The sequence below is a fragment of the Monodelphis domestica genome, chromosome 3 (assembly GCF_027887165.1).
Source record: "Monodelphis domestica isolate mMonDom1 chromosome 3, mMonDom1.pri, whole genome shotgun sequence".
NCBI lineage: Eukaryota > Metazoa > Chordata > Mammalia > Didelphimorphia > Didelphidae > Monodelphis > Monodelphis domestica.
In genome coordinates this window covers 445,996,950-446,022,238 of record NC_077229.1, presented here as the reverse complement: position 1 = coordinate 446,022,238, position 25,289 = coordinate 445,996,950, and the positions used below count along the sequence as shown (strand labels likewise).

The 25,289-nt window shown below is 34.5% G+C and overlaps 2 protein-coding genes across 9 annotated transcripts in view; one reads left to right on the top strand and one right to left on the bottom strand.

Moving 5' to 3' along the window:
- RICTOR (RPTOR independent companion of MTOR complex 2) overlaps positions 1-14,343 on the top strand; it is a 156,634-nt gene extending 142,291 nt beyond the window's left edge. For 2 of the 4 annotated variants that reach the window (XM_056824564.1, XM_056824563.1), the window contains 7 exons: positions 1,594-1,771; positions 3,109-3,166; positions 3,949-4,182; positions 7,026-7,178; positions 8,011-8,134; positions 8,869-9,007; positions 9,794-14,343. In XM_056824564.1, coding sequence (XP_056680542.1) covers positions 1,594-1,771; positions 3,109-3,166; positions 3,949-4,182; positions 7,026-7,178; positions 8,011-8,134; positions 8,869-9,007; positions 9,794-9,868 — 961 coding nt within the window. In that variant the 3' untranslated portion in view covers positions 9,869-14,343. Of the gene's footprint in view, positions 1-1,593; positions 1,772-3,084; positions 3,167-3,948; positions 4,183-7,025; positions 7,179-8,010; positions 8,135-8,868; positions 9,008-9,793 lie in introns of all 4 variants that reach the window. The other 2 variants (XM_007487429.3, XM_007487428.3) reach the window with 1 other exon arrangement.
- A 2,439-nt stretch (positions 14,344-16,782) lies between these two features.
- Positions 16,783-25,289, bottom strand: part of OSMR (oncostatin M receptor) — a 93,666-nt gene continuing 85,159 nt past the window's right edge. For 4 of the 5 annotated variants that reach the window (XM_007487430.3, XM_007487432.3, XM_016431598.2 and 1 more), the window contains one exon: positions 16,783-22,292. In XM_007487430.3, the coding sequence (XP_007487492.2) occupies positions 21,759-22,292 (534 nt within the window). In that variant the 3' untranslated portion in view covers positions 16,783-21,758. Of the gene's footprint in view, positions 22,293-25,078; positions 25,147-25,289 lie in introns of all 5 variants that reach the window. The other variant, XM_056824565.1, reaches the window with a different exon arrangement.

Genomic DNA, 25,289 nt, shown 5'->3' with positions numbered 1-25,289 from the left:
CCTGCAATAGTAAAAAATTTAAAAATTGTGTGATGCCTTACTTCAGTGCTTCATTATGATGAAGTGATGCTGAATTCTTGAAGACCTAGATTTAAGATCTAGTCCTGCTAGTCCTAATGATTAGTGATAGATTTTACATGGGCCGTGTTAACCTCTCTCAGCCTTTATTTCTACATCACAGAGTTGTTAGAAACATCTGATGGTTTGTGCTTTCAACGGTGTAAAGTATTGTATAAATATGAGGTATAATGCAATTTTTATTTTTTTCCATTTGAATAAGTTTATTTAGTAAATTTAGAACATTATTCCTTGGTTATAATAATCACATTATTTCCCTCCCTCCCCTCCACCCACTCTTCCCACAGCCAACGTGCAATTTCATTGGGTATATAATGCAATTTTAAATAAACAAAGTATTAGGGTTTTGAGCCTCTTGGTAAAGCACAAAAAATTTAAGCATTGCTTTGATTTTGCTTTTTATCCACTGGTTGATTACAGTCAGGACCATTTATTGGTCTCATGTGGTCAAGAAGATAGTTGTTTGGACATATATTGAATTAAATCAATGAGCTTCAAGGTCAGAAGTCTTTTCCATCTCATGAGGCTGTGGCTACTTTCACTTATACTTGTCTTTGCAGACATCATTTACATTAGGATGTAAGCTTTTTGAGGGTAAGGACTATTTATGAAATTTGTCCATTTGTCCCTCGTACCTGGTACAAATGCCTTTCATGTAGTTGGTTCTTAATGTATATTTATCGAATTGGATTTTTAATTTTTCATTCGTGGACTAAATCATATAAAACATGAATGATTTTGGTTGACTTCTGCTACCCTGGACATTTTGTGAGAAAATATTTATAAAGATATTGAGGCAACTAGGTAATGCTGCAGTGTACAGAGCAGTGGGCTTGGAGTCAGAAAGACCTGAGAAATCCAAACTTCACTCACTTAGTAGCTGTATGAACCTGGGAAAGTCACTCAACCTCTGTTTCACTTACCTTGTCTGTGATAACACTACTTACTTCCCATGATTTTGTGAAGATAGAATGAGATAATATTTGTAAAACTTTGTAACTTTAAAGTGCTATATAAATGCTAGCCATTATAAAGAAATTGTTTTTGTTGTTCACAAATATTGTGCTTTTTACAGTTTTGGTATAGATGTCCATAGAACTAGGAACTCTAACCAACCTCCTACATTGCCTTGTTTTATGTACTAGTGATGTGTGGCACCAGATTACAATTCTGCTTTTGAGATGATTCAGGAACTAGAGATCTCAAGGTAGTGTTTGACAACTGGGGATTGTTTAGTTTTCTCTGCAGGTGTTAACAACTTTTCCAGGAAGTCTGGCCATCTGCTATTAAGGCTATTTTATATAGCTTATTGGGATCTTTAATAAATATTAATAGCAATATAAATAAGACTATTATAATTAAATGTTTAAAATACTCAAATGATCCTAAATGACAGTGTTGCTTATCTATCTTAAGTGTTCTAATAGGTAGATTTTGACTTTTATAAATCTGTATGTTAATTAAGATGACAAATTAAACTAATTCGATGGTTTTTTATTCTTTGTGGTATTTTAGGTTCATGAAAGCTCTAAGTTATGCTTCATTAGATAAAGAAGATCTATTAAGTCCTATTAATCAAAATACACTGCAACGCTCCTCCTCAGTTAGGTCCATGGTATCCAATGCTACATATGGTAGCTCAGATGATTACATTGGACTTGCCCTTCCTGTGGATATCAATGAAATATTTCAGGTACTTTTATGTGTATTTTTTCTTAAGAATTAGCACTGGAATGAGTGTTGATTTTTGCAAATGTGATTTTAAGCTATATCTTGACAGGGATTTTCAGGTAGAAGCTGTCTTACTATATAATAATTTATTTCCATTGTCCTCTAGGATATCATTCTCCCTCCTCTCATACTTTTAACCCCTACCATATTCCTTGTCTTCAACAGCATGTTTCCTCTGCTCTATACTTTAATTCCTCTTGCATTTTATTCAGGTACTGTGTTTTTGGTAGCATCTATCCAGAAGTTTCTGCTGCCTCTTTGGGTTTGGAGCTCAGGCTCCAGATCTGGAAAGTGAGCAATTCAACTTGATTTTCTGAAATACTTTGCAACTCTCTAACATTATGGTCTTATTCATTAGATCAATTCCAGTCAGGAATAGTCCATTTTGGGAATTGTCTTGATGGCCACTTTTCATGTATATGTTATAGAAGGGACTAGTTGGATTAGATGACTTTAGAGGGCCCTTCCAACTTTGATGTTGTAATAGATGCTCCTCACTAGGATATTTAAGGTATCAGAGAAGTGCTGGAGCAATGACACCAGGAAATAGTTTAGAGGGAAAGCTAGGATTCTCACTCCCCTCTGCCCCCCTCCTGTCTCTCTCTGTTGGTCCTGTCTCTCTCTCTTGGTCCTAACAGCTCTTCTCAATGTGATGAGTTATCAGAAATTTCAAAAAGACTACTCTCACACTATGGCTCTTTCTGAAAGGAATTTATTCATAAAGAAAAGAAGTTCGAGAAGTGGGAGAAGGAAAGAGGAAATTTAGGGTCTCCGTAATCTTCGATGAGATTCAGTACAGGGAAGTAAAGTTACCTTGTCTCTGAGGGGATATTGTTGATAACAGAAAAGGTTCTTCAGAGCTATACTCCAATCTTTTCAATGTTAAGTCACTAGCCAGGAATCCAGAGCAGTTTGTCTGCTGGCTCCTTCTCCAGAGTCCAAGAGAAGAAGTAGTGTCCAGTTTCAGATGCTAGCTTTTCTTAACTGCCTCCCTGACCAGATTCGTCTTTGGAATCTTCCTTCCTTCTCTCCTTGATTGACAACAGTTCCTTCAAGCTTCCATTTCCTTGCATTTGTTTGCCAATCTGACTGGTGTTATAATCTCTTCCTCACAATGTGCTTCATTTATGAATAATGTCCTTTAAATTTTTTACATTGTACATTTAAGTACCACTAACAACTTTTTAAAAATGACATTTGTTTTCATTTGATTGGAGAAATGTTACTTATTTTCTTTCTGGAGATAGTTCCCATGATCTTATTTCAAAATTTTAGGTAAAGGATATTCCTTATTTTCAGAAGAAAACTGTACCTCCATGTGATGATCGTGTTGTGAGAGTACTACCTGATTCAGGAGGTAATAACTATTATTCTATTAAAAAGTTCTTGGTTAAATATCATGTTAAAGTTACTTGCTTTAAGAAATGTGTTCTGTTAAAGGAAGAAAAGAAATGTGTTCTGTAGTAGACTTTGTTGAAAGGGTAAGGCTTTAAAAATTTGGGGAATATGCCTTTTTGTCATTTTACTTTCACAATATACCACTTCCAGAATTTTGTAAGCTTGCATTCTACCTGTTGAGGCAAATAGGTTGGTTTCATTCTTAACAGAGTAATACTTGAAATGACTGAAATATAAATAGCAAATACTCCCAAAGTGGGAAAACTTGAATGTCTAATTATTCTAGTGAATGAGTTTATCTAGTTATATTCCTTTATCTATATTATCATGGTTTTTAAAAAAAAAAACTTAACTTTTTTCTGTAAAAAAATACTGTTCCTTAAGACCCTTTCTTCTTATGAATGATGACAATGATTATAGATATCTCTTATGTTATTATATCACATTTTCCTTTTTCACTTGTACCCAAAATTTGAGCCACAAAACATGAGTGCTATCGTTAGACTAAATTAGAGCTTTTTACATTTTTAGAGCAAAATGTTAGCATTTTATCTAATTCCCCATGACCCTCATTAAAATTGTAATTGTATAGTGATAGAGTTTTGTGGGTGGTTTTTTTTTTCCTACTCAAAAAATTGACCCTGTCATAAGATTCTTGGAAAGATGATTTTGATCATACTAAGTTCTTTTAAAAATTCTCCTATCATTATTTCATTGTGTTTTATTTTTGCCTCTGAATAGGTCTTCCTTCTGGTACTGGAGATCTTATAAAAAGTCCATTTCAAATGCTCCGACAGCAGATTAGTCTCACTGAAATAATGAATACAAGTCATTCAGATGCTTCTCAGTTTTTAGAAAATACAGAAGACACTGGGCTTCAGGAGCACACAGATGATAACTGTCTTTATTGTGTCTGTATCCAGATACTGGGTTATCAGCATAATAACCAAGTGGACTCAACCTATACTCACACAGGTTGGTATTTCTATGTAGGTTGGAAATATAATTTTTTTTCTAAGACATAGTAGGTTCAAATTTTAAAATTGTTGTTTTTTTCTTGTGATAAATGACTTCTCTTTTAAATGAGTATGATATAGATCTTAAAACTCTCAAAAAAGTATTACTATAATCTCACAAACTCAAGTTAGTCTTGTCAACCACAACAAAATTAAAGAAGACTGGACAGAAACATTTCACAAAGGATACAAGGAAGACTTAATAAAAATTCAGTAAGATGAATTCAGTATTCATAAGGAAAATGGGAACTCTGCTTTTAGAAGAAAATAACATCCTATGTGATCATAGATTTGGGACTTGAATGGTCCCCAAAGCCATATAGTCCAACTTCATCCTTTCATTGATTGGGAAGTTGGCGACCAGATAGCTTTAAATGATTTATCTGAGGGCAACTGCTTAGGAAAAGATTTATTTCATAACCCTCTAAAAAGAAATGCATGTTATATTTCAAAGGAATGAAATAGCATAACATATAATTAATATTTTTAAAAAATAATTCTTCTTACCTGTCATTTAACAAAATTGGAGAACAATATTGAATGTATAGAACTTTTTTCCCCCAAGATGTTTCATGTGTGTGTGTGTGTGTGTGTGTGTGTGTGTGTGTGTGTGTACGCACGCAAACAGCTTAGTTTCTAGACAGCTAGAAGATTAAAAGTGAAATAATTATGTTAGTGATGCTACTTTCAACCATCATTCAGATATTACTTAGTACTTTTTTAGGCAATATATGTCAACTGAAAAATATACCAATATGTTTTTATAAAATTATTTGGTTTAATATCTCTAGGCTTTCTAATATGAACAATGAGGTGATTTGGAAAGATTTTTAGATTCAAGGAACTTAATGCTTGTGCTTCTCATGTACATGTGTTTATACATATGTGTGCACACTTACATGTATACACAAACACACATGTTCTGTTGTTTAATTTTGTTCCTGTGTATGAATGAGTAAATTTATGTGGCAATGTAATACCTGCATGCTAGAGGTATTTCTAGCAAGTAAGGCAAAGCTTAAAGTGTTTGTTGCTGCCATGTAGTGAAAAATAGAGATGACATAATTTATCATAGAGCGTCTTAATATAAATCAATGGTGAAAAGACTTAATTTTCAAAAATTGGATTTATTCACAATTTTTCAGGTTCATGTCTACTGCATAGAGTGAAGTGTTATAGTTATATAACTTGTGTTACCATGTCTTTGGTAATGATACTGAGACCTGAACAGTATAAGTGACTTGCTAAAGGTCATTCCTTAGCTATTTTCTTTGCTTAAGTTATCCAGACAAAAAGTTAATGACTTTAGAATGCCTTTGAGATCAGACCCATTTTTGTCTAGTTTCCATTCTTTCTATACTGTATTTTTTACCCTTTCAGCAACCTTAGATTGACTAAAATATTAAAAAACAAACAAACAAAAAAACTTCCTAAGGACTAGTCAGAAATAGGATGGGTTCCTGGAAGGATCACTTAGGAAAGAAGACAGCCAGGAGAATACAATGAAAGAAAAGAGGGGTCCAAATATTTCATTTCTTTTTGACTGCTAAAAAATAATTTATCATAGCCTTACCTTTAAACAGTAACAAAACCAATTAAATTTTCTTCAGTGTTGTGTAAAAACAGCTTAATTTCTACCTAGCTAAAAAAATGAAAAATAATAGTTAACTCACAGTGATGGAACTTTCAACCATCATTCAGTCCTTAGATAATCATTATGTAGTTAGTCAATATGAATCCATAGAAAAGCATATGATAGGTTTTTTTCATGAATGTGTAGTTAAATAAATTAAACTTAAAAAAAACTTTAAATATTCAAACATAACATTCAGAATTTAAAAAAATATATAGAATGCCTTTTGTGTCTTGTCTTTCCATATAATTGCAGGTTCAGCTTGATACTGCGGCTAGAGTAGGTGTTAATTTTTTTTTACTACTTCTAGTGTTTTTGGTGTATTTTCTTATTTTTGCAGTGTTTTGAACTTCAGAATTTAAGGTGTACTTGTGGTACTGTTTTAAAATGCCCTTAAAGAATGTAGCTAGGTGGCTTAGTGGATAGAGAATCAGACCTAAAGATGGAAGGTCCTGGGTTCAAATTTTGCCCCAGACACCTCCTAGCTGTGTGACTCTGGGTAAATAACTTAACCCCATTTGCTCTTCTGCCTTGGAACCAATACTTAGTATTGATTTTTAAGACAGAAGGTAAGGGTTTTTTTTAAATGCCTTTATAGGCCTATTATTTCTTTAATGTTAAGCTACTTTAAATTTTTAACACAATTTCTATGAGGTATTCTCTTTTTGTAATGAGAAATTTGAAAAAGAAAAAGTTTTCTCAGAGCCAAAGACATTTTTCTTCTACATTCTATATTCCTTCTAAAAATCAATATGAAAAAGATTTGGGGTGATACTTTTTAAAAGAAGGCTAAAGAAAGATGGACAAGTGGAGTGAAGCAGAAGTAGAATATTAAAAAATTCATAATTAAACATCAAGAAATTAATATTGATATCCAGGAACCAGACACTTCAGTTCACTTAGCTCATATTTATACCAATAGTAAATGTAATTATCATGAAATTGAGTTTGTAACCTACTATACATCTTAAGTCTGAGCAATATGTTTCACTAAATAATTTATATCACATAAATTTGCTCTTCAGTACAGAATGTAGTTGTTAAAACTGAAAAAGAATTAAAAACAAGGCAAACACTTGTGAGTAAGCTTAGTAGAAAGTTAAATTTCCTGTGTAAATTAGTCATGAAGGATTACTTCCTCTAATTAAATTAGTAATTATTTTCTTCAGACTTCCCAGACATTCCATATTCTGATTGGTGTGGGCAGACCATCCATAATCACCTAGATGTTGTTTCTTCAAAGTTTTCTGGGATTTCAGGATGCAGCGATGCAGTATCCCAGGGTTCAGCCAGTAGCACTAAGAGCACGGAACTGGTACTAGGTAAGTTTGCAGAACTTTAAGAAAAAAAATTAATAAAATCTTATCTTTTAGTAAATGTCATACACAGCATTGTATGAGTACTATGTAAAATTTTTAGTCAGTTTTAATTTAATTTTACAAGATAAAATTTAAGTTACTTTAAGCCTATTCCTTTAAGACAGTTCTTTTTTTCCCACATATGATTAGTTGATATGTTCAGTTGATTGTATCCTTGCATCTGTTTCCTTCTGAGAGCACTCTGGTTCAGGCCTTTGTGATAGCTTACCTTTACTTATAAAAAACTCAGTGCTCTTAATGCCTTTAGTCTTTCTCTACTTTAATCCATTCTTTATAGACCTGCCAAAATAATCATCCTAAAGTAGAAAACTTAACATATCACTCTCCAGCTCAAAAAATGCCATTACCTTGTAGCATATGACATTCTCCTTAATCTATCATTTAAGGCTCTTGACAGTCTGCTCCATTCTCTCTTTATGCATTCTTCTCTTTACTTATCGCACCCATAAACTTTAAGATTTTATCAGTAAAAAAAAAATACCCCCACCACCTAGCACAATGGTTTTCATCTGACACACTTAATAAATGTTTAAGTTGAATTGTTTACTAAATTTTTGCAAGCATTTTCATATATTGCTTCATTTATTTTTTTATCTAAACTGATTATAGAGATTTTTGTTCCAGGTTATCATTAGGTTTTGTAGAGTTTACTAAATGTTAACAATCTCTTTGAAATAATCAAATGATTCTGCATACAGCTGTGCCTTACTTACTATACTGAGAAATACAGTGAACTTTATCCTGAGTTTTTTTGTTTGTTTGTTTGTTTTTTCAGGAGTCAAGTCAATTCCAGATGATACACCAGTATGCCGTATACTCCTTCGAAAAGAAGTGTTAAGATTAGTTATTAATTTGAGTAGTTCAGTAGGAACTAAAGGTCATGAAACGGGACTTTTGACGTGAGTAAATAATTGTACAAATTACATTCATCTGTAACATTTGTTCTTATTTTTCTGGCTTCAAGAGGAAACAGGCTACCTTAATAAAAATTTAAAGACTGTTTTACATAATAAATTGTATATAGTTATTTCGTACAGATTACATTTAACTGCTTTAATTTCTTCTTTTTCTTAATAAAACTTAGAAAAATTTTAGAGAAGTTTATTAGGTCACATGCAATTTCAACAGTAGGAAATTCAAAGTTGGTGCATCAACATCCTTGACTTTTAGAATGTTGAATAATATTTAGAAAGATAACTAAAGTGGCTGAAGAGTAATCCTAACTTTGGAATATAACTTTTTTCCCTGATAAAAGAAATAACCTAACAGATCTCTTTTTCCTGTTAAAGATGATTCTTTTTGCTCATTAGTGTTAAAAATTAATTACTTGAAAAAAATTAATCATTCAGGGCAGTTAGGTGACACAGTAGACAGAATGCCTGAAGTTGGGAGGACTTGAATTCATATTTGGCCTTGCATACACTTTCTAGCTATGTGACCCTAGGCAAGTCATATAATGTTACTAGGACAAATAAAAAAGTTTCTTTTTTTTAAGTGAATCATTGACATTACAGAATGTTTCATGAGTGACTCAGTTATGTATTTGAAAAATGTTTTGTAATTAGGAACTTATTTTAAAAGCAAGTGTCAAATGATTGACATTTTCTCATTTAAATCTTTTCTTCCATTTTAGAATTAAGGAGAAGTTTCCTCAAGCATTTGATGACATATGTCTCTATTCTGAGGTTTCCTATTTGTTATCACACTGTACTTTTCGACTGCCATCTCGCAGATTCATACAGGAGTTATTTCAAGATGTACAGTTTTTACAAGTAAGGAGAAATACAAGTTGTGCTTCAACAATGCTAATGATAAACAGAAGTTCTTATTGTTCAATTAAATAAACAGTGGGTATTCATTAAGCACCTGTCATAAAGTACTTTACTAATAAAACACTGGGCGAAGATGAAAAAAAAGTTCTCAGGGAACTGATATTTGGGAGGAGGGATACAACATGTTCATAGGTAAGTAAATACAAAGTAATTTGTGGAAATACTGACATTGGGGATTTTTTCTCTTTCTGTCTAGATGCAAATTTGGGAACTGGTAGTCCAGTATTAGATATCAAGGAATAGAAACAGATCCTTGTATCACAACAGTCTTTGTATCAAACCGTAAGGTTTATTGATAATAATACAGTTTATTAATAGTATGCACAAAAGGTACATCTATTAATCAGTTTCCCCATCTGCACAGTTTCTTTGCTTTTGGTTCTGGTCCCTTAAAAGGCAAAGTATCATGCATGATAGGTAGTTTAAGAAAAACTTCTCTGTCCAGAGAGCTACAGGTTTACTCTAAAGAGGACAAAGGGAAGAGCCTCTTTCAAGTGCACCATTTCAAGGTAAGAAGACCTAGGCACCTTTTGCATGCATCAATCATGATAAAGATGCACACAGTGGTTGTTAGAATTTTTTTTTACTTTAGATACTAAGCACATGTAGTCTTATCCCAGTCATTACATTGACCCTTCACTCCCCGCAGCTGCCTTATGGGGTAAAAATACCATATCTGGAAGGACTGAATCAAGAATTATTAATGGTTCATCACTTTGTTCCTAGATGCACGAAGAAGCAGAGGCTGTCTTATCGACCTCACCAAAGCAACCTATAATTGATACATCAGCCGAATCCTGACCTCATCTTTATATAGCATATCTATTTGGACTTCCTGAAATCCTCAGAAAAACCTCACTGACTGGGTGGCAAAGACAGGAGCGTCTTCTATAGCTAGTTCCAGCAGTTCCTGGTACATGAACAGTTTGAACTGCAGATTCTTTTTCCCCAGCAGAAACTTTCCTCCCCTTTGGGGATTTCATCCATTACCAGTTTTATGAATTATATTTACCAAAATGTATGCAAGAGCCAAGCACTGAACACCTACACAGATTTTTCTTTTCTTTAATTTTAAAAACACAGTGACAGTTGAACAATAATAAGACAATATGAAGAAACAACCTTTTACAAGGCTGATTCTGAAATTTTTTTAGGGTAAATAGAAAGATGCCTTGTTTGTTAACTAACTCATATATACCAGGAATCCATATTTCTAAAGGCTACATCTTCCATGCTGGGATGTGCTTTAACAACTGGTATTTGGGGGTTAACTTTGGACCTTCCACGTTTTTCTTAATGTTTGTAACACTACTTGAGAGGTTTTAACCTCAGACTGAAAGAAGAGCCTCAGCAACCTGGGACTTTTAACTTATTTTAATGTTACTATAATTGCAAATGGTTATTTTGTTTTTCAGTCTCTCAGATTTTGTTGCAATGTATTACAGGTTGTATGAACCTATTAAGGTTTTTCACTACAGTTAGTTCCCAATTAAGTCCAAAAATAATTTTAATTAAACTGAAATACAGTTTTTTTCCCTGAACATTTTTTTATTCAGTGGGATTTTTGTTCATTTTCATATTCTTAAAGCATGCCATTTCTCTCAGTGGGAAATTGATAAAGTATTATTTATTGACATTTGGCCTAAATGTAAAAACGTAAGAACATTATTTCTGGATCTTATGAAGAGACTGGGTTTGTAGATAATTTCCACATTCCATGGGAATAGAAGAGCCATATTTCCTTAAATGTTGCTTTAATTAATGAGACTGATTATTATGACAAAAATTGTAGTGAAAAGCCTTAAGTACCAAATTTTGGAGCAGCAGTACTTTAATTTTTATACCAGTATTCTTTCTGAAATTTTTTTGCACAAATTAAATGCAGTGATGAATGAGTTAAGAATACAGTTATTGCCTTTATTACATTATTAGTGTTGTTGCTAAATTGATGAGGGCAGGGTTTTTTTTTTCCTTAAAAAAAAAAAACTTTTTATGTATCTAAAGATACCTGGAAATCTTTACAGGAATTAACTACATATATGCAAATTTGTATATAAAATAGCACGGAAATCTTCATTAGAATGTTTGTGATTGAAAGGAAGTATCATTTTTGCTATATATACATCCAGCTGGGCTGAATTAGGACACTTTTTAAAAATACCATTCAGTTTTACCATTTTTATAATTACTGTCAGCTTTGACAGTTATGACATTGACTCATTATGGCCCCATGTTGTAATTTCTGATCTTAATTGATTTGTTCTTTGAGACATCTGTAAATAACCCTTTGAACTAGAAAGTACAACCTACTTATTATTTACCAGTGAGACAACTATTTTATTTACTGGCACTGAAAGTTTTGTTGGGATGGAACCATTCATCTCACTATTTAGTGATATAACAAAGAAGTGTTATTTAACACTTCTTTGACTGCACTTCAGTGAATTGTTTTTATGTGCACTGTGTATAGCAACTTAAATTAGAACAAAAAAGTTGCAGGGTTCTAACCTGCTTCTGCTAGAATTTGGCTCTTGAATTTCTTTTCATAAAATCGAAAGAAGAAAAAATGGAAATAATTCACTTCACCTTTTCATTTATCATCAGCCCCAAGAGTTTCTATTCCATATTGACAGTACTTATAAAACTTGCCTGTTGACTTGGTCTTTGGGCTTGAGATTAAATTACTTCTCCAAAGAACCAACTGTCAGAAATATTAGACCAAATAGTGGTTTTAAAAACTCCAAAGGAAATAATGTAGTGATCCTCCCCAAAATGGGATTCATATGCTTTAGACAGTAGTTTCAAACTACCTCAGTTAGAATAGACTATAAAATCTGTGGTTTAAGCCCTTATAAATGAAACCATTAACTCATGTTGGTTTTTTCTTCCCAGAAGTTAAGGCATAAATAGTGGCCCGAACAGTTTTTGACCAGTATTCTACAAGAAACTTAAACTTTGTCCTTTTTACCTATAGCATTTAATTTAGAGAAAAAAGAATGTAGTTCTCTGGTTATCATTGAGGTTCTAAGGAGATAAAATGTCTGTACTTAGAAAATCATTGTGCTTTTTGATTAATTCTTGGATTCACTGGCAGACTTACTATTCTTCGAGTTCTTGTGTCAAAGGTCCTTTTATGATGGAAAATGCTTATGCCAAGTGCTTAATTTAGATGTTTTTAAAAAAAAATCATAGTTGAAAAGTTTAGGAGTGGTGTCAGTGGTAATAAAAAATATTTGAGAAAATCATATATCAGTAGCTATTACCAGAACATAGATTACAAGAATAATGTCAGTACTATAGTTTTTCAAGATATGGAATTTTTAGAATTAATTTTAGTCCAGATGAAATTATATTATTCACTAATAGAAAGAATAATTGAAAAAAATTGGAGGAACTTTGACAGTTGTACTGGTTATAAACTGTGAATTTCTAATATTGTAGAATGACTTGTCATTTCCAATTGCAAAAATTTGTTTCAAGAGCAATTAATCAACTTCATGTAACTAGATTCTATTTAGATACTATTGATATAAATAAGGAAATCAGATATAGAGCTTTCACAATAATACTTTCTGAAAGTTCTTACACTTACACATTTTTGTTTTCTATTCATGGTTAGGTGAATATGAGAGTCAGACAGGCCCCAATCCCCAAAGTTCTTCTAAAGATTGTTTGTGCAGTGGAATTCTCTAAGATAAATATATGCTTTAAAAATAGGTTTATAGGCCATGTATGCACTGTTAAATAAGAAGCCTGCAGAAAGGAAAATGTGTATACAAAACAAATGCAACAATTCTTGACCAGCAAAGGCTTTAGTAATTTTCATCTTTTTAACCAGAGCTTGACTAATTTTTCAGGGCACGGTAACAATGGCAAAGTATTCTACTATGACATGGAAGCTTATGTAGACTTACCTACTGCTACTAAATATAGCATTTTGTTCAGTAACATTCAGAAGATACATTTTGCATACCTTAAAGCACATATCATTAAGCAATAAATACCAGTCTGATATTTTATGGGTTTTCTTTTTATCTAGCAAATCTGCAATTGTTTTGCATGTTGAGTAGAATGCTAATTTATGTAAGAGAAGCTTTGTAAATTAGCCTGCTATAAGAGCAGCCTTAGGAAACTTCCTTTTAAAAGGTTTTTCCTGAGAGAGAATGTGAAGTGTTGAATGCTTCCAGTTCTGTTTTCAATGCACAATCCATTATGATATGAACATGGAAAAAGTGAATTTCTTAAATTGTGTGAGAGAAATTTTAATGAGAATTAGCCTTTCAGAAAGATAATATTTGTCATTGAAAAGATCTTCTGTGATGTAAGTTAGGTCTCCATTCATATGAGAGATTCATCTTTCCATACACAAAATGCATTGTTAATTAAACACTTTGGTTTCACTACAGTGAGGTTTTCCTTATCAGCATATACCAGAGAAATAAAATAGTTATTCTTAAGAAAAAAAATATTGGAACACTTAAACATTGCCACAAATGATTTTCTTTTTTCCTAAGTTCCTTGTTTCCAGGGGGTTCTGTTCATTCAAAATACATTTGTATGCAGGATGTGGACTTTTTTACTTTGGACTATTTTTATAAGGTAGATAGATGGATAGCTATGCCACAGCATGCATAAATTGCACATTTTGCTTGACTTCCTTTGTAAAATACCTATTTAATTTGAGAAATGTAATTTATGCCAAAAAAGCTTAACTTGCAATTTTGCCACTGAATAGGTTGATTTAGCACAAAATGCAAAGTCTTTGGGGGGGTGGGGGGGAGGAAAACATTTCATTGATGTAATCGAAAAAATGTTGCAATACTGGTCTGTCAGTAACCCTAAAGCTGCATTGTAAGAGATTGATGTAAATTAATTGTTTTCAAGAGTGGGAAGGGATTGTGAAAATCTCAGACTTATTCTCCTTCCCCATGCAATTTCTTTCTTTTCTTTTTTTTTTAATTTAGTAATACGCTGCTACATATTTGGAGGTTCTAGTGTTTGTAGGTCACTGAACAGACATTGAAATCTGATTTATATTGTATACCTGTAACATAGAAAGAAAAAGTATTTATATATTTTCTGTAAGAATATTTCATTGAGCTGTGTATAATTTAAACAAAGAGGTTTGTTCCCAAATGGTTTTGCCCACCTTGATTTTTTTTTTGGTGGTTTTTGTATAGTGTGTACAGTTTATGTCTCTGGGCATTAAAAGCCTCCTGAAGCGTAATCTTATCAAAGGGATATGTTGTTAATAAAATGTACTTAAAATTCTTAAAGTGGTACTGTTTTCTTGAAATTTAATCAACTGAAGTTTTAGTAATATTTTTGCAAAACAACTCAGTCCTTCCCAAATAGCTGTGATCATAGATCATGCAACCCCTACATATTCCACCTTTTAGATAAAGCAACACTCTTAAGTAGAAATTATATTAAATATGCCCCATATTTAATTATATTAAAGAGCAAGCGATATGCCTAGTTTCTTGTGGGAAATGGTGTTATTTTCCTTGCATTCTTAGGTGACTCTTGGTAAAAATATTACTGCAAGAAAAGCTACCTGGAATTCAACTCATTTTGGACATTGAAATATCACGTTACCTGTTAAGATTAGTTGTAATAATTTTATGGTATAAATTCTGTTGCAATTTTATGGCATTAAGTTCATACCAATCAGTTTGAAATAGAAGAATTTGCTTTATGATTACATATAAATAAGTTGGTTGAACACAATGAATTTGGGAAAAGGGAGGGCAGGTGATTTTAAATTTCATAAATATGTATTAGTACTGGCTTGTTGGTTGCCTTAGAATGAATGTGAGAAAAGTTCTATAAAAAATTTCTATAGATCGTCATTTTTATATTGAATTCCAGCAAGTTGGAAGTGTGTTGCAATTAAGATTTTTCTTGGCTCCAATTTAAATGTAAAAAACACTTGAAAATGTAGCTAGCCTCTTGAAAATTACGCAGTAGAAGGTTAGCTTTTAAGAGGAAATAGTGTAGTGATGTCATATTACTATGAGACAAATCCTTTAGGCTCTGAAAAATTGAAGTTGATCATTTGAAAGGGCAATCATATACTGCGTGTGAGCAGGCTACTACACAAAACAAGAAATTTAGGCAAGAAGAGAAGAAAATGAATTCACATAAAAGCAAGGCATGATGAACAAACAGCCCATGTCCTTCACTGCTCTGCTCTACGTGTAAAGAGATCACAAGCAAGGCTCCTATCATGAGAGTTGGATTTCCCCCACCCTCGACCATCATGAATTTATGGGCGAACATGGATAAGTCTCAAGGTAGATAGGTATGAATAGATTACTATATATAGGGAATACCCACCTGGACATCCAAGAGTGGTATTGCTAGCAAAATAGTGAGATATATTCCAGCCCTCCTGGCTGTGTATCAACCCAATTGTTTCTATGTTGAGAAAATAACAGAACCTGCCTGGGCTTTGGTTTCCTCATCAATAAAATGGTAAGAATGAGCCAAATGTCCTGTGAATCGATAAATAATACTCAAAATATATGATGCAGTATTTGGTACACTGAAAACAAAAATATTGAAATGTACAATAATATATTTTTTTTTAATGTTTATTTTCCTTAGAGGTTTAGGGCAGGAAGAGATGTCCCATTTGGCCTACCCCTTTAAATTTGGGTTGTCTTTAATCTTAAAATATAGCCTTATTACTTTGCTTCATTTTAAAAGCAATAGGTATTTCTTTCTCTTCCCATTTTCCTTTCTGTTACTCTCTCCCTTTGCCTCTATCACTTTCTTCTCATCTTTTCCTTTACCTCTATCACTTTCTTCTCATCTTTTCATATTTTTTCTCTTTTCCTCATTCTAATTTTCCTTTAAAGGTCTTATCTCCACATTTTATTCTACTATCCTTTATTAAACTCACAGGAAATCATGGAAAACAGACTTTTGTAGCTGCTGCAGAACAAAAAGAATTGTGAAACACTGACATATACTCTTTTGTTAGCCTTTGAGTATGAAACTTGTGGGACATTATTAGGAGATGAAATTGCACTGTGGGGAAAATCTGGAAAACTTTTACTCTGTAATGATGGGAACGTTATCCCATGCAGTGTTAAGGTGAAACATTTTGCTACAGTTTTATTACCAGTATAAGACCTGAAGAAGCTTTTTGTTACATTTGAAATATAAGCTCGTGTTAAGAAGTGATAAATATCCACAAATCAGTCATTGCTACTGAGCATAATGTATTTGATTGATGATTAAATAATTCACAAGATGACACATTCCATTCTAATAGAGAAACATAAATACCAGGAGATGCACTGATTTGACAGACCCAAAAGACTTTTTGGGAATGATAGGTTACTTTAAATAGTTTCTATTGTACCTTTATGTTCCATGCTGGCTAGGCCTAACCCTCCTCTCCCTGCAGAAAGCCTTGTCTGGGGAAGGAGCAGACGAGTCTGAGCAGGTCACTTTTTTTATTGTGTGTGTCTGAAGTGCTATATTGGGCAGAAGAGAGATCTGACGGGTACTGTAAAGTTTTGAGAGCGCCCTGAGTAAAATAGTGCAGCCTAACAGTCTGTACTTATGGAGGGACATACATAACTCCATGAAAAGCACTGTTACTAGCCTTGGCTGTTTTCTCCCTTGACATTTTACGAGAGGCAGGAAGGCTTAGGCATCTTTTAGAATGTGTGGGAGTCCAAAACTTGGGAAGCTCAAAAGAGTCAAACATTCAAACATTTATTAAAATAATGTGTGCAAGGTTCTACAGAGATTTAAAAATAAATTTGCTCGCAAGGAGTGATTTCAATACCTACATGTAAGAAAATACAAGCTAGTCTAAAGAAAGGAGGAACCTAAAGAAAGATATCTAAAAAGGCAACAGTACCAGTCATGTGGCTCAGACAAAAAGCACAAAGCCAGATCTCACCTGTAGTGTCTAGCCCAGGCTGCAGTGAATAACAAGGGCAGAAATCCCAGGCCAAGGGAAGCGTACAATTCTGCTGCATCGAGCCAACAAAGCTTTCCAGCTGTCTAATGAGCAGAATATATCAATTTACTTTTTAAAAAAACAACAGGTCTATTCTTTTTTGTTTGTTTTTTTAATTACACGTAGAAACACTTTTCAATATTTGTTTTCTGACATTTTGTGATCCAAATTCCCTACCTCTTTCCCTTCTCCCCTCCCCAAGATGGTAAATATTCGTTATGACAGTGCTATCATGCAATACATATTTCTATATTTCCTATGTCATGAAAGAAGATATGCCACATATAACAAGGGGAAAAAATCATGAAGGAAATAAGGAAAAACTGCTTCGATCTGCATTTAGACTCCAGTTTCTTCTATACTGTGAATAGCATTTTTCATCATGTGTCCCTTGGAGTTGCTGACAGTTTAAGTTCTTCATAGTTGATCATCATACAGTATTTCTGCTACTGTATACATTGCTGTTTTGATTTTACCCATTTTACCGCATAATTATTTCCAGATTTTTCTGAAATCCTGTTCATTTCTTATGGCATAATCTATTACAAACATATGCCACAACTTGTTTATCCATTCCTCTATTGATGGACAACCCCTTGGTTTTTATAAGGACCCCAACCCAGGTTAAAACTTGCAGAACTCAGATCTAATATGTTGGTGATCAAACTTTGCCTGAAATCAGACCACTTGAGGAGCACTGAAACTTTGCAGATCACTAACCTGTTTCTAAAATCTTGGAATAACACATCAGTCAGTATTCCCAAGAAAGCAACAGAACCAGCCTCCCTTTAGAAGTGTGGCCAAGTCCAACTCTAACATCGTCTGAAATCAGAAAGTAGGCTAAAGGAATAAAAAAAAAAAAAGAACCCTACCTATATGAGATGTTTTGGTAACAGGGACATTAAAGACATAAAGAAAAGAATGACTCCCAAACACTCTTAAGCAATCAATGCTTCACAGAAAAATACACCTTGGACACAGATTCAACTAGAATTAATGGGAAAGAAAGGATTATGAAAAACAATCCTTTTATAGATGCAATGAGTATGCTTAAAGAAAAAAAATTAGGAAAAAATGAGAACTATGGAAGTAAAAATCAGAAAGAGAATTGACAGTTCAGCAGGAGTTACAGAACCTTTCCCAAACAACAAACTCCATAAAAATTCAAATGGAACAAACAGAAGCCAATGACTTAATGAGGAAACAAGAAATAGTAAAACAAAGCCAAAAGTTCCCCAAAATAGAAGAAAATTTAAGTCATTAAAAAAAATGTCCTGGAAAACATCAATGGGAAAAAAAATTAAGAATCACTGGAATATGAATGTCCTGACCAAAGAGCTTAGATGTCCTACTTCAAGAAATCTTAACAGAAAACTGCCTACATCTCGTAGAACCCGAAGGCAAAGTAGAAGTAGGAAGAATCCACCTGTCTTCTCCTGAAGGAAACCTCAAAATTAAAACACCCAGGACCATCATAGCCAATATTCAGAACTTCTAGGTTAAAGGAAAAAAATAATGCAAGAAACCAGAAAATATATTTTCAATGAAATAAAGGACTTCCAAGCATTCCTGATGAGAAACATAAAAATGTAAACATGAATGTACAATGATAAAAGACTAGTAAGGATAAACTACATACATTTGGATATGAGGAATCATCCATGATGATCCTCTGTGAACTCTAAAGAAAATCCAATTAGACAAGGTCTGGGAATGGTTCTGTTAAGTCTTGATCTTATGAATAAAAAGAGAAAAGGAGAGGAATAAACTCGGGGAGAGAGGGAAGGAAGGAAAGAGCAAATTATCTCACATACCAAGAAAGGAGAGGTGTGGAAGGATGTGGGAAGCAGCTGTCACTTGAATACTCTGAACTAGCCAAAAGAAGGAAGAATATACAGATATTTTGACACATGCATTTCATTTCACTCAATGAGGCAATCGAAGGGAAAGAAAAGCAGAGTGTGAGAATTTGAGGGAGAACAGACTGAGTGATTAGTCCTAAGCAAAACAAATTCTAAGGATATATAGAAATCATTATAGCCCTTTATAAGGTGGCAAAGAATAGGAATCTGAGCAGTCCATAATCTGGGGGAATGGATGAAACAAGTTATGATCTTAAAAGAGACAGTTCTATCGTGCTGAATTTTTATCAACAAAATGACCAACCAGTATTTCATTCAATTAATGATGGAACATACTATGTACCTCCTGATACAAAGGCATACGATTCAGAATGAAGAATAAGAAATATTTTTTGACATGGCCAATGTAGAAATTTATGATTGACTATATATGTCTGTATTGGATTTTTGTGGGTTTATTGTATTCTTAATGTGGGGACAGGAATTGCACAGATCTTGGCTGATTATATAAATATACCTACATGTGTATGTATGCATGTATGTATATATATGTGTGTGTATGGAGAAATCTTGTGACCTCTGATCACAATGGCCAACCACAATTCCTGAGGATCCATGATGAAACATGTTGCCCACCTCCAGATAGAAAGCTGATGGACTCAGGGTGCAGCCATTCTTTTTTAGACATGGACAGAGAGAAATTTTGTTTTGCTTGACAACCCATTTTTGTTATAGAAGTTTTGTTTTTCTTGTTTTTTCAGAGTGGAGAAGAGGTGAGGGGAGTGGGAGGCAGAGAAAGCTGATCTTTGAAAATAAAATTTTAATTTAATTTAAAAATAAACTAAAGTAGAAGTGAGGAGGGTATACATTCCTCGAAGTGGGAAGCAGCCTTTACAAATATATGGAGGCAAGTGGATTTTAGCTTGGAACAGAGACTGGGAAGGTGATCGATGTGAAATATCTGACAACATAAACTGGAATCCACTTGGAAAGTGCTTTAAGTAGTAAACCCGAGTTTATAGTTTCTCCTAGAGACAATTAGGGAGCCACTGAAGATTTTTTGAGGAAGAGAATGACATGTTCAGACCTTGACCATGCAAATATTATTTTGGTGACAAAAAGGAGGGATTTAGGAGAAGAAAGATTAGAAGCAAATAAACCAATTAGCAGATTATACCAATTGTCTAGATAAGATAGGAGGGCCTGAAACAGGAACCAGTTAATGGCCTCATAGATAGAAGTAAAGGGGATGAATAGGAGAGATGATGTGGAAATAGAATATAATGGGCTGAGCACTAACTCAGCCCATTAAAAATACCTCTACTGTTATATATCATTTTTACAGTGCATGTTTTTAATATTCTTAAACTTAATACTTAAAATTTGTTTCATTAAACCTGGTATTTTAGGTTCCTTTCTTAGGGTACTAAAATCAATCAGTGTTGTTTTTTTGCCTTTGGCATTCTTTTTAAGGACAGCTTTTGTTCAGGCTAAACAGAGGAATTTGCAAAATGTTCTCCACCATAAATAAAATAAGAGAGATTATCAGAGATGATAATTTTTTTTGAAAAAATTTAGAATATTTTTCCATGGTTCCATGATTCATGATTTTCCCATCCCTTCCTCTTCCCTCCTGCCTCCAAGAGCTGACAAGCAATTCCCTGGGTTATACATGTATCATTGTCCAAAGCCTATTTCCATGCTATTGATATTTGCAATAGAGCAATCTTTCAACATCAAAACCCCAGTCATATCCCCAACAAACCATGTGATTGATCATGTTTTTCTTCTGGGTTTCTGCTCCCACAGTTCTTTCTCTGGATGTGGAGAGCGTTCTTTCTCATAAGTCCCTCAGAGGTGATATTCTTGATGGAAAAAGAATAGCTATTGCTGGTGAATGGGATTTTTAAAGAAAGGAGAAAAAACCTCAGAGTAGAAAAAAATTAAAACCAAGTCACTGAAAGAAAGTGCAAGGGCTTTTAGTCATAAAAAGTGTTCGTTCATGGTTTTGCTGCTTGTTACAGTCACTTTAGTTTTCACTCTGAGGTTTAGGTGCACACGAAGTCACTTCACCATCTTCAGATCTCCAATACATGTTCCAACATGTCAGTCCCCCTCAGGACCTGTTCCCATAGTACCTCGATAGAATAAATGCTCAAGAACAAGCTATATTTGCTGAAAAGTACTACCTTGGGATTCAACTGCTAAAATGAGCATCCAAGTATAATTCTTTTCTCTCTAAAGTACTAAATGAACTGTTAAATCCAGAACCACCTCCGCCTTAAGTTTCTAATGACCGCTTGTGCCCAATCTGTGGAAGTGCCTTCTGAACTCATATTGAAACCGATCAGCCACAGCCAAATACCACACTCTGATCCCTACATTGTCTTCTTGGAATATGAAGGACAAACAACAACAAAATGAAGTGTAGAAGCAGGACTCAGTGGAAACAATTTCTCTCAGACACAGAATTGGAAGGTCCCAAGCTATCTAAAAAAAAATTGAGAGAAATATAAAGTGCCTATCAGAAAACGAGTTTCATCATGAAGGGGCAGCATAGTAAATGAGTTCCCTTGGCCAGTGTTTCTAAGGCCAGGTTTTTTTCTCCCCAATGTTGACAGCAGAATGGGCAAAATGTCCTCTGGCCACGAAACTCCAAAGGACTTCCAAGGTCTTGTGGGATTCCTTAGACATGAAGTCCCAAGTCTCTTGTGCCTGACTGAGGGATGATACCAGATGTGTTACAAACAACGCACCTTCAGACCAGAAGCACTAAGGATATGGAACCCTAAGTGTCATGGAGCATGAAGGTATGAGACTTGTGTACTGATTAGTACATGCTTTCAAGTCAATCTAAAGAAGCATCTGAGATGGGTCTTTCACCTTCTAGGGGAAGGGATAGAGTCAAGTCTGTAGAGATCACCATTTGCATTTTATACTCTGAGCAGTGTGTTGCCTCAGGAAGATTAGGTGAAGAATAGCCTTTGTCTCCAGACATGGTTGGGGCCAGCTGGGCTACATAATTCAAACTGGCATCTTCTTCAGCAGGGATGTTGCCCAGTGATCCCATGTAGTCCTTTTCTACTTTTAGCAAATGCTCAGGGGGCTCCACAGACCTTATTGGGTCTGTGGGTATCATCTGAATGTGACTACCTATGTCAGATGCTGCCTGACAGTATGTGAAGTTCTCAAAACAGATGCAGGATTGAGGGTCCAAAGCATCTTTTCCTGTTGGAAGGAGGTAAAGATAGGCAGGCTTGCTGATCTCATTCCCTACAAGAGTACTCGATCCCTGTGTTTTACTTATTTCTGGTCTGTTTATGACCTCGATGGCATCCGGAATACAGTCATTGGTATTCAGTATGGCCTGATGAATACTGCCCTAGAAAACAATCAACAGAATAGTTGCAAAATCAGGCAAATGTTCAAAGTTTAGAAAATTAACCTGAAACAATTCTCATTCTAATTACTGACTGGGATGATGCTTCAGAGTTTTTTTATTCAAAGATATTTTATTTTCCCAATTACATGTAATAATTTCCAACATACATTTTCTGAAATTATAAGATCTAAATTGTCTCTTTCCCTCCTCTCAGAGATGGTAGGCAATTTGATCTGAGTTATACATGTATTATTATGTAAAACATGCTATCATACTGGTCGTGGTTATAAGAGCTTTGGAGTTTTTATCCTGATCACAGCAGCTAACTTCAGCTGATGGTTTATAAATAAAGGAACCAAACTATTTTTAACCTTTTTATTTTCTTCTTTGGGAATAAAACTAGACAGTCCCTTTCCATTCTCCTCTTCATATTTGTCCCCCTCATAAACATATTTTTTCCTACTTTTCTCCACAATTCTAAGGAAGGCACTGTCATCACAGACCTGATCCAGTAGTATTGAATTTGGGGTCCCTTATGGCTATAAATCTAGATCCTATATATTATATAATATTCTTTGATTAAATTTTTCCCACGAAAATCTGCCTTTTCCCCCCTTCTGTCCTTTGAAAAGCAAGAAAAACAAAACCCTAATTATAACCATGTAGTAGTAAAGTAAAACAAATTCTTGCATATCAAACGTATATATATATATATATATATATATACAAATACATGTATAAATATCAGAGTGCATGTATATACATGCATATATATATGTATGTAGAAATAAATGTATGTGTATGCCAAACCATTACCTCTCAATCAGGAGGGGGTAGTTGTTTCATTGTAAGTCCTCTGAAAGAGTTGTTAGTCATGTTGATCAGTTATTACATTTTTTCAAAGTCGTTTTTACCACATTGTTCTTGTTTATCTGTATGTTATTTTTCTGGTTCTCCTTACTTGATTCTGCATCAGTTCATAAAAGTCTTCCCAATTTTTCTGAAACCATCTACTTTACAATTTCTTATAGCAAAAAAGTAGTACATCATGTTTATATAAATATTATTTGTTCAGCCATTCCCCAACTGATCGGTAATCCTCTTAGTTTCCAGATCTATGCCACCACCATAAAAGCTGCTATAAACATTTAGGTTCATATAGAGTTTGATTCTTTTTGCTTTGATATTTTTGGGATATAGACCAAATACTAGTATTACTGGGTCAGAATGTATGCACAGTTTAATAGCTTTGGGGACATGATTATAAATTCTTTCTAGAATGGCTGGTCTCTTCCACAGAGATACTAATTAAGGTGCCCATTTTCCCCTACCCCCTTTAAGATTCATCATTTTCACAGTTTTTTTTCAACTGCTAATTTGATAAGGTGAGCTAGACCCTCAGAGTTTTTTTAATGTGAATTTCCCCAATTATTTGTGATTTATAGTGTTTCCCTCCATCTCCCATATAATTGTAGATAGCTTCTATTTCTTCCTCTGAACCTGCCTATTTATATTCTTTGACCACTTAGTAGTTGGGGAATCATTCTTATTCTTATAAATTTGAATCAGTTCCTTTTAGATCTTCCTATATCCGTAAATGACCTGCAGTTAATTTACTGCTCTCTAAATTTTCCATAATGCTTTCCTTTATGGCTAAATTGGGTCCCCACTTAGAGCTTATCCTGATACACAGTATGAATGACATGCTTCATATTTTCCTCAATTTTTTTCATTCTTTTGGTTTTGTTTTATAGTGTCCTGCTGCCTTGTGAGGTCACTTAATTCTAGTTGTTGTATTCTGGTTCTTAAAGACTGGATTTCATCTCTGGCTTTTTGGTCATACTTCTGCTTCTGGTCTGATTTTCTTTGGAGGTCATCTTTCATCCTCTTTGCCTCATCTTTCATCCTCTTTGCCTCATCTTTCATTTCCTTTGCCTCATTTTTAAGCTGGTTGATTTTGGCTTTCAAGACACTATTTTCTGTTTCCAGATGACTTATCTTAGTTTTTGAATTCTTTTCCCAATTGTCTTCAGCCTCTCTTAATTGTGTTTTGAATTGCATTTTGAATTCTTCCAAAGCCTGTATCCAATTCGCTGGGATTTCTATTTTATTGCTCGCCTCCTCCTCTGTTCCATTTGCCCTTTGTTTGTTGCCTATTCAGAAGCTATCGATTATAATTTCTTTCTTCTTTTTCTGTTGTTTGCTCATATTTACCCCCTTCTTTACTCCCCATATTTGTCTGTGCTCTTTCTCCTCTTGGTTTTGGGGCTTTCTGTCAGTCTCCCCTCTTAGAACTTTGTCAGATCTCTCAGTGCAGTCTGTGGGGGAGGGGTGTTGGAGTTTGAGCTTCCCTGTCCTCTGGAGGGTTTTGATTGGTTTAAAGTCTAGCAGTCTGTGAGGGGAGGGGTGTTGGAGCTTGGGTTTCCCTGACCTCTGAAGACTTTTGATGGGATTAAGTTCAGCTGGGTTGGGCTGGGTATACTCTGAGGCCAAAACCTCCTGGAAGGCTGGGGCAATATGGAGGGCCTCCGCCACTCTGACCAGGCTGCCTACTCTGCGCTCCCTCTCCAGCTCCTTCCCCACCGCCTGTGCTCAATGATCTGAGCCTGGCACAGCCCTGCCCACAAGGTACACTCTCTAGATCAGCGCCTTTGCCCGCCCAGAGGTTCCCGTTGCTGTTGGAGGCTTAGTGCTCTAGGTGGGGGGAGGGAGGGGTCCCGGGACCTTCCTTCTGTCTTCCTGTTAAACTCAAGTGTTCTCGGATTCTGGCTTTTGGGAGGGCGTACCTTTTGGATTGAGTCCAGTGGGAGGGGTCCTTGGCTCTGTCTTCTTGTTAGGTTTGATTTTCAGTCCCCTAGGAGCATTCAGTTTGTGATTGGTAAGAAGGGTTTTCAGAGGTCTGAACTTTTGCTGCTTCTACACTGCTATCTTGACCCCGCCTCCAAAATTTTTGCTATCTTGAGTGAGTCTATGGGCTTCAGTTTCTTCACTTGGTTG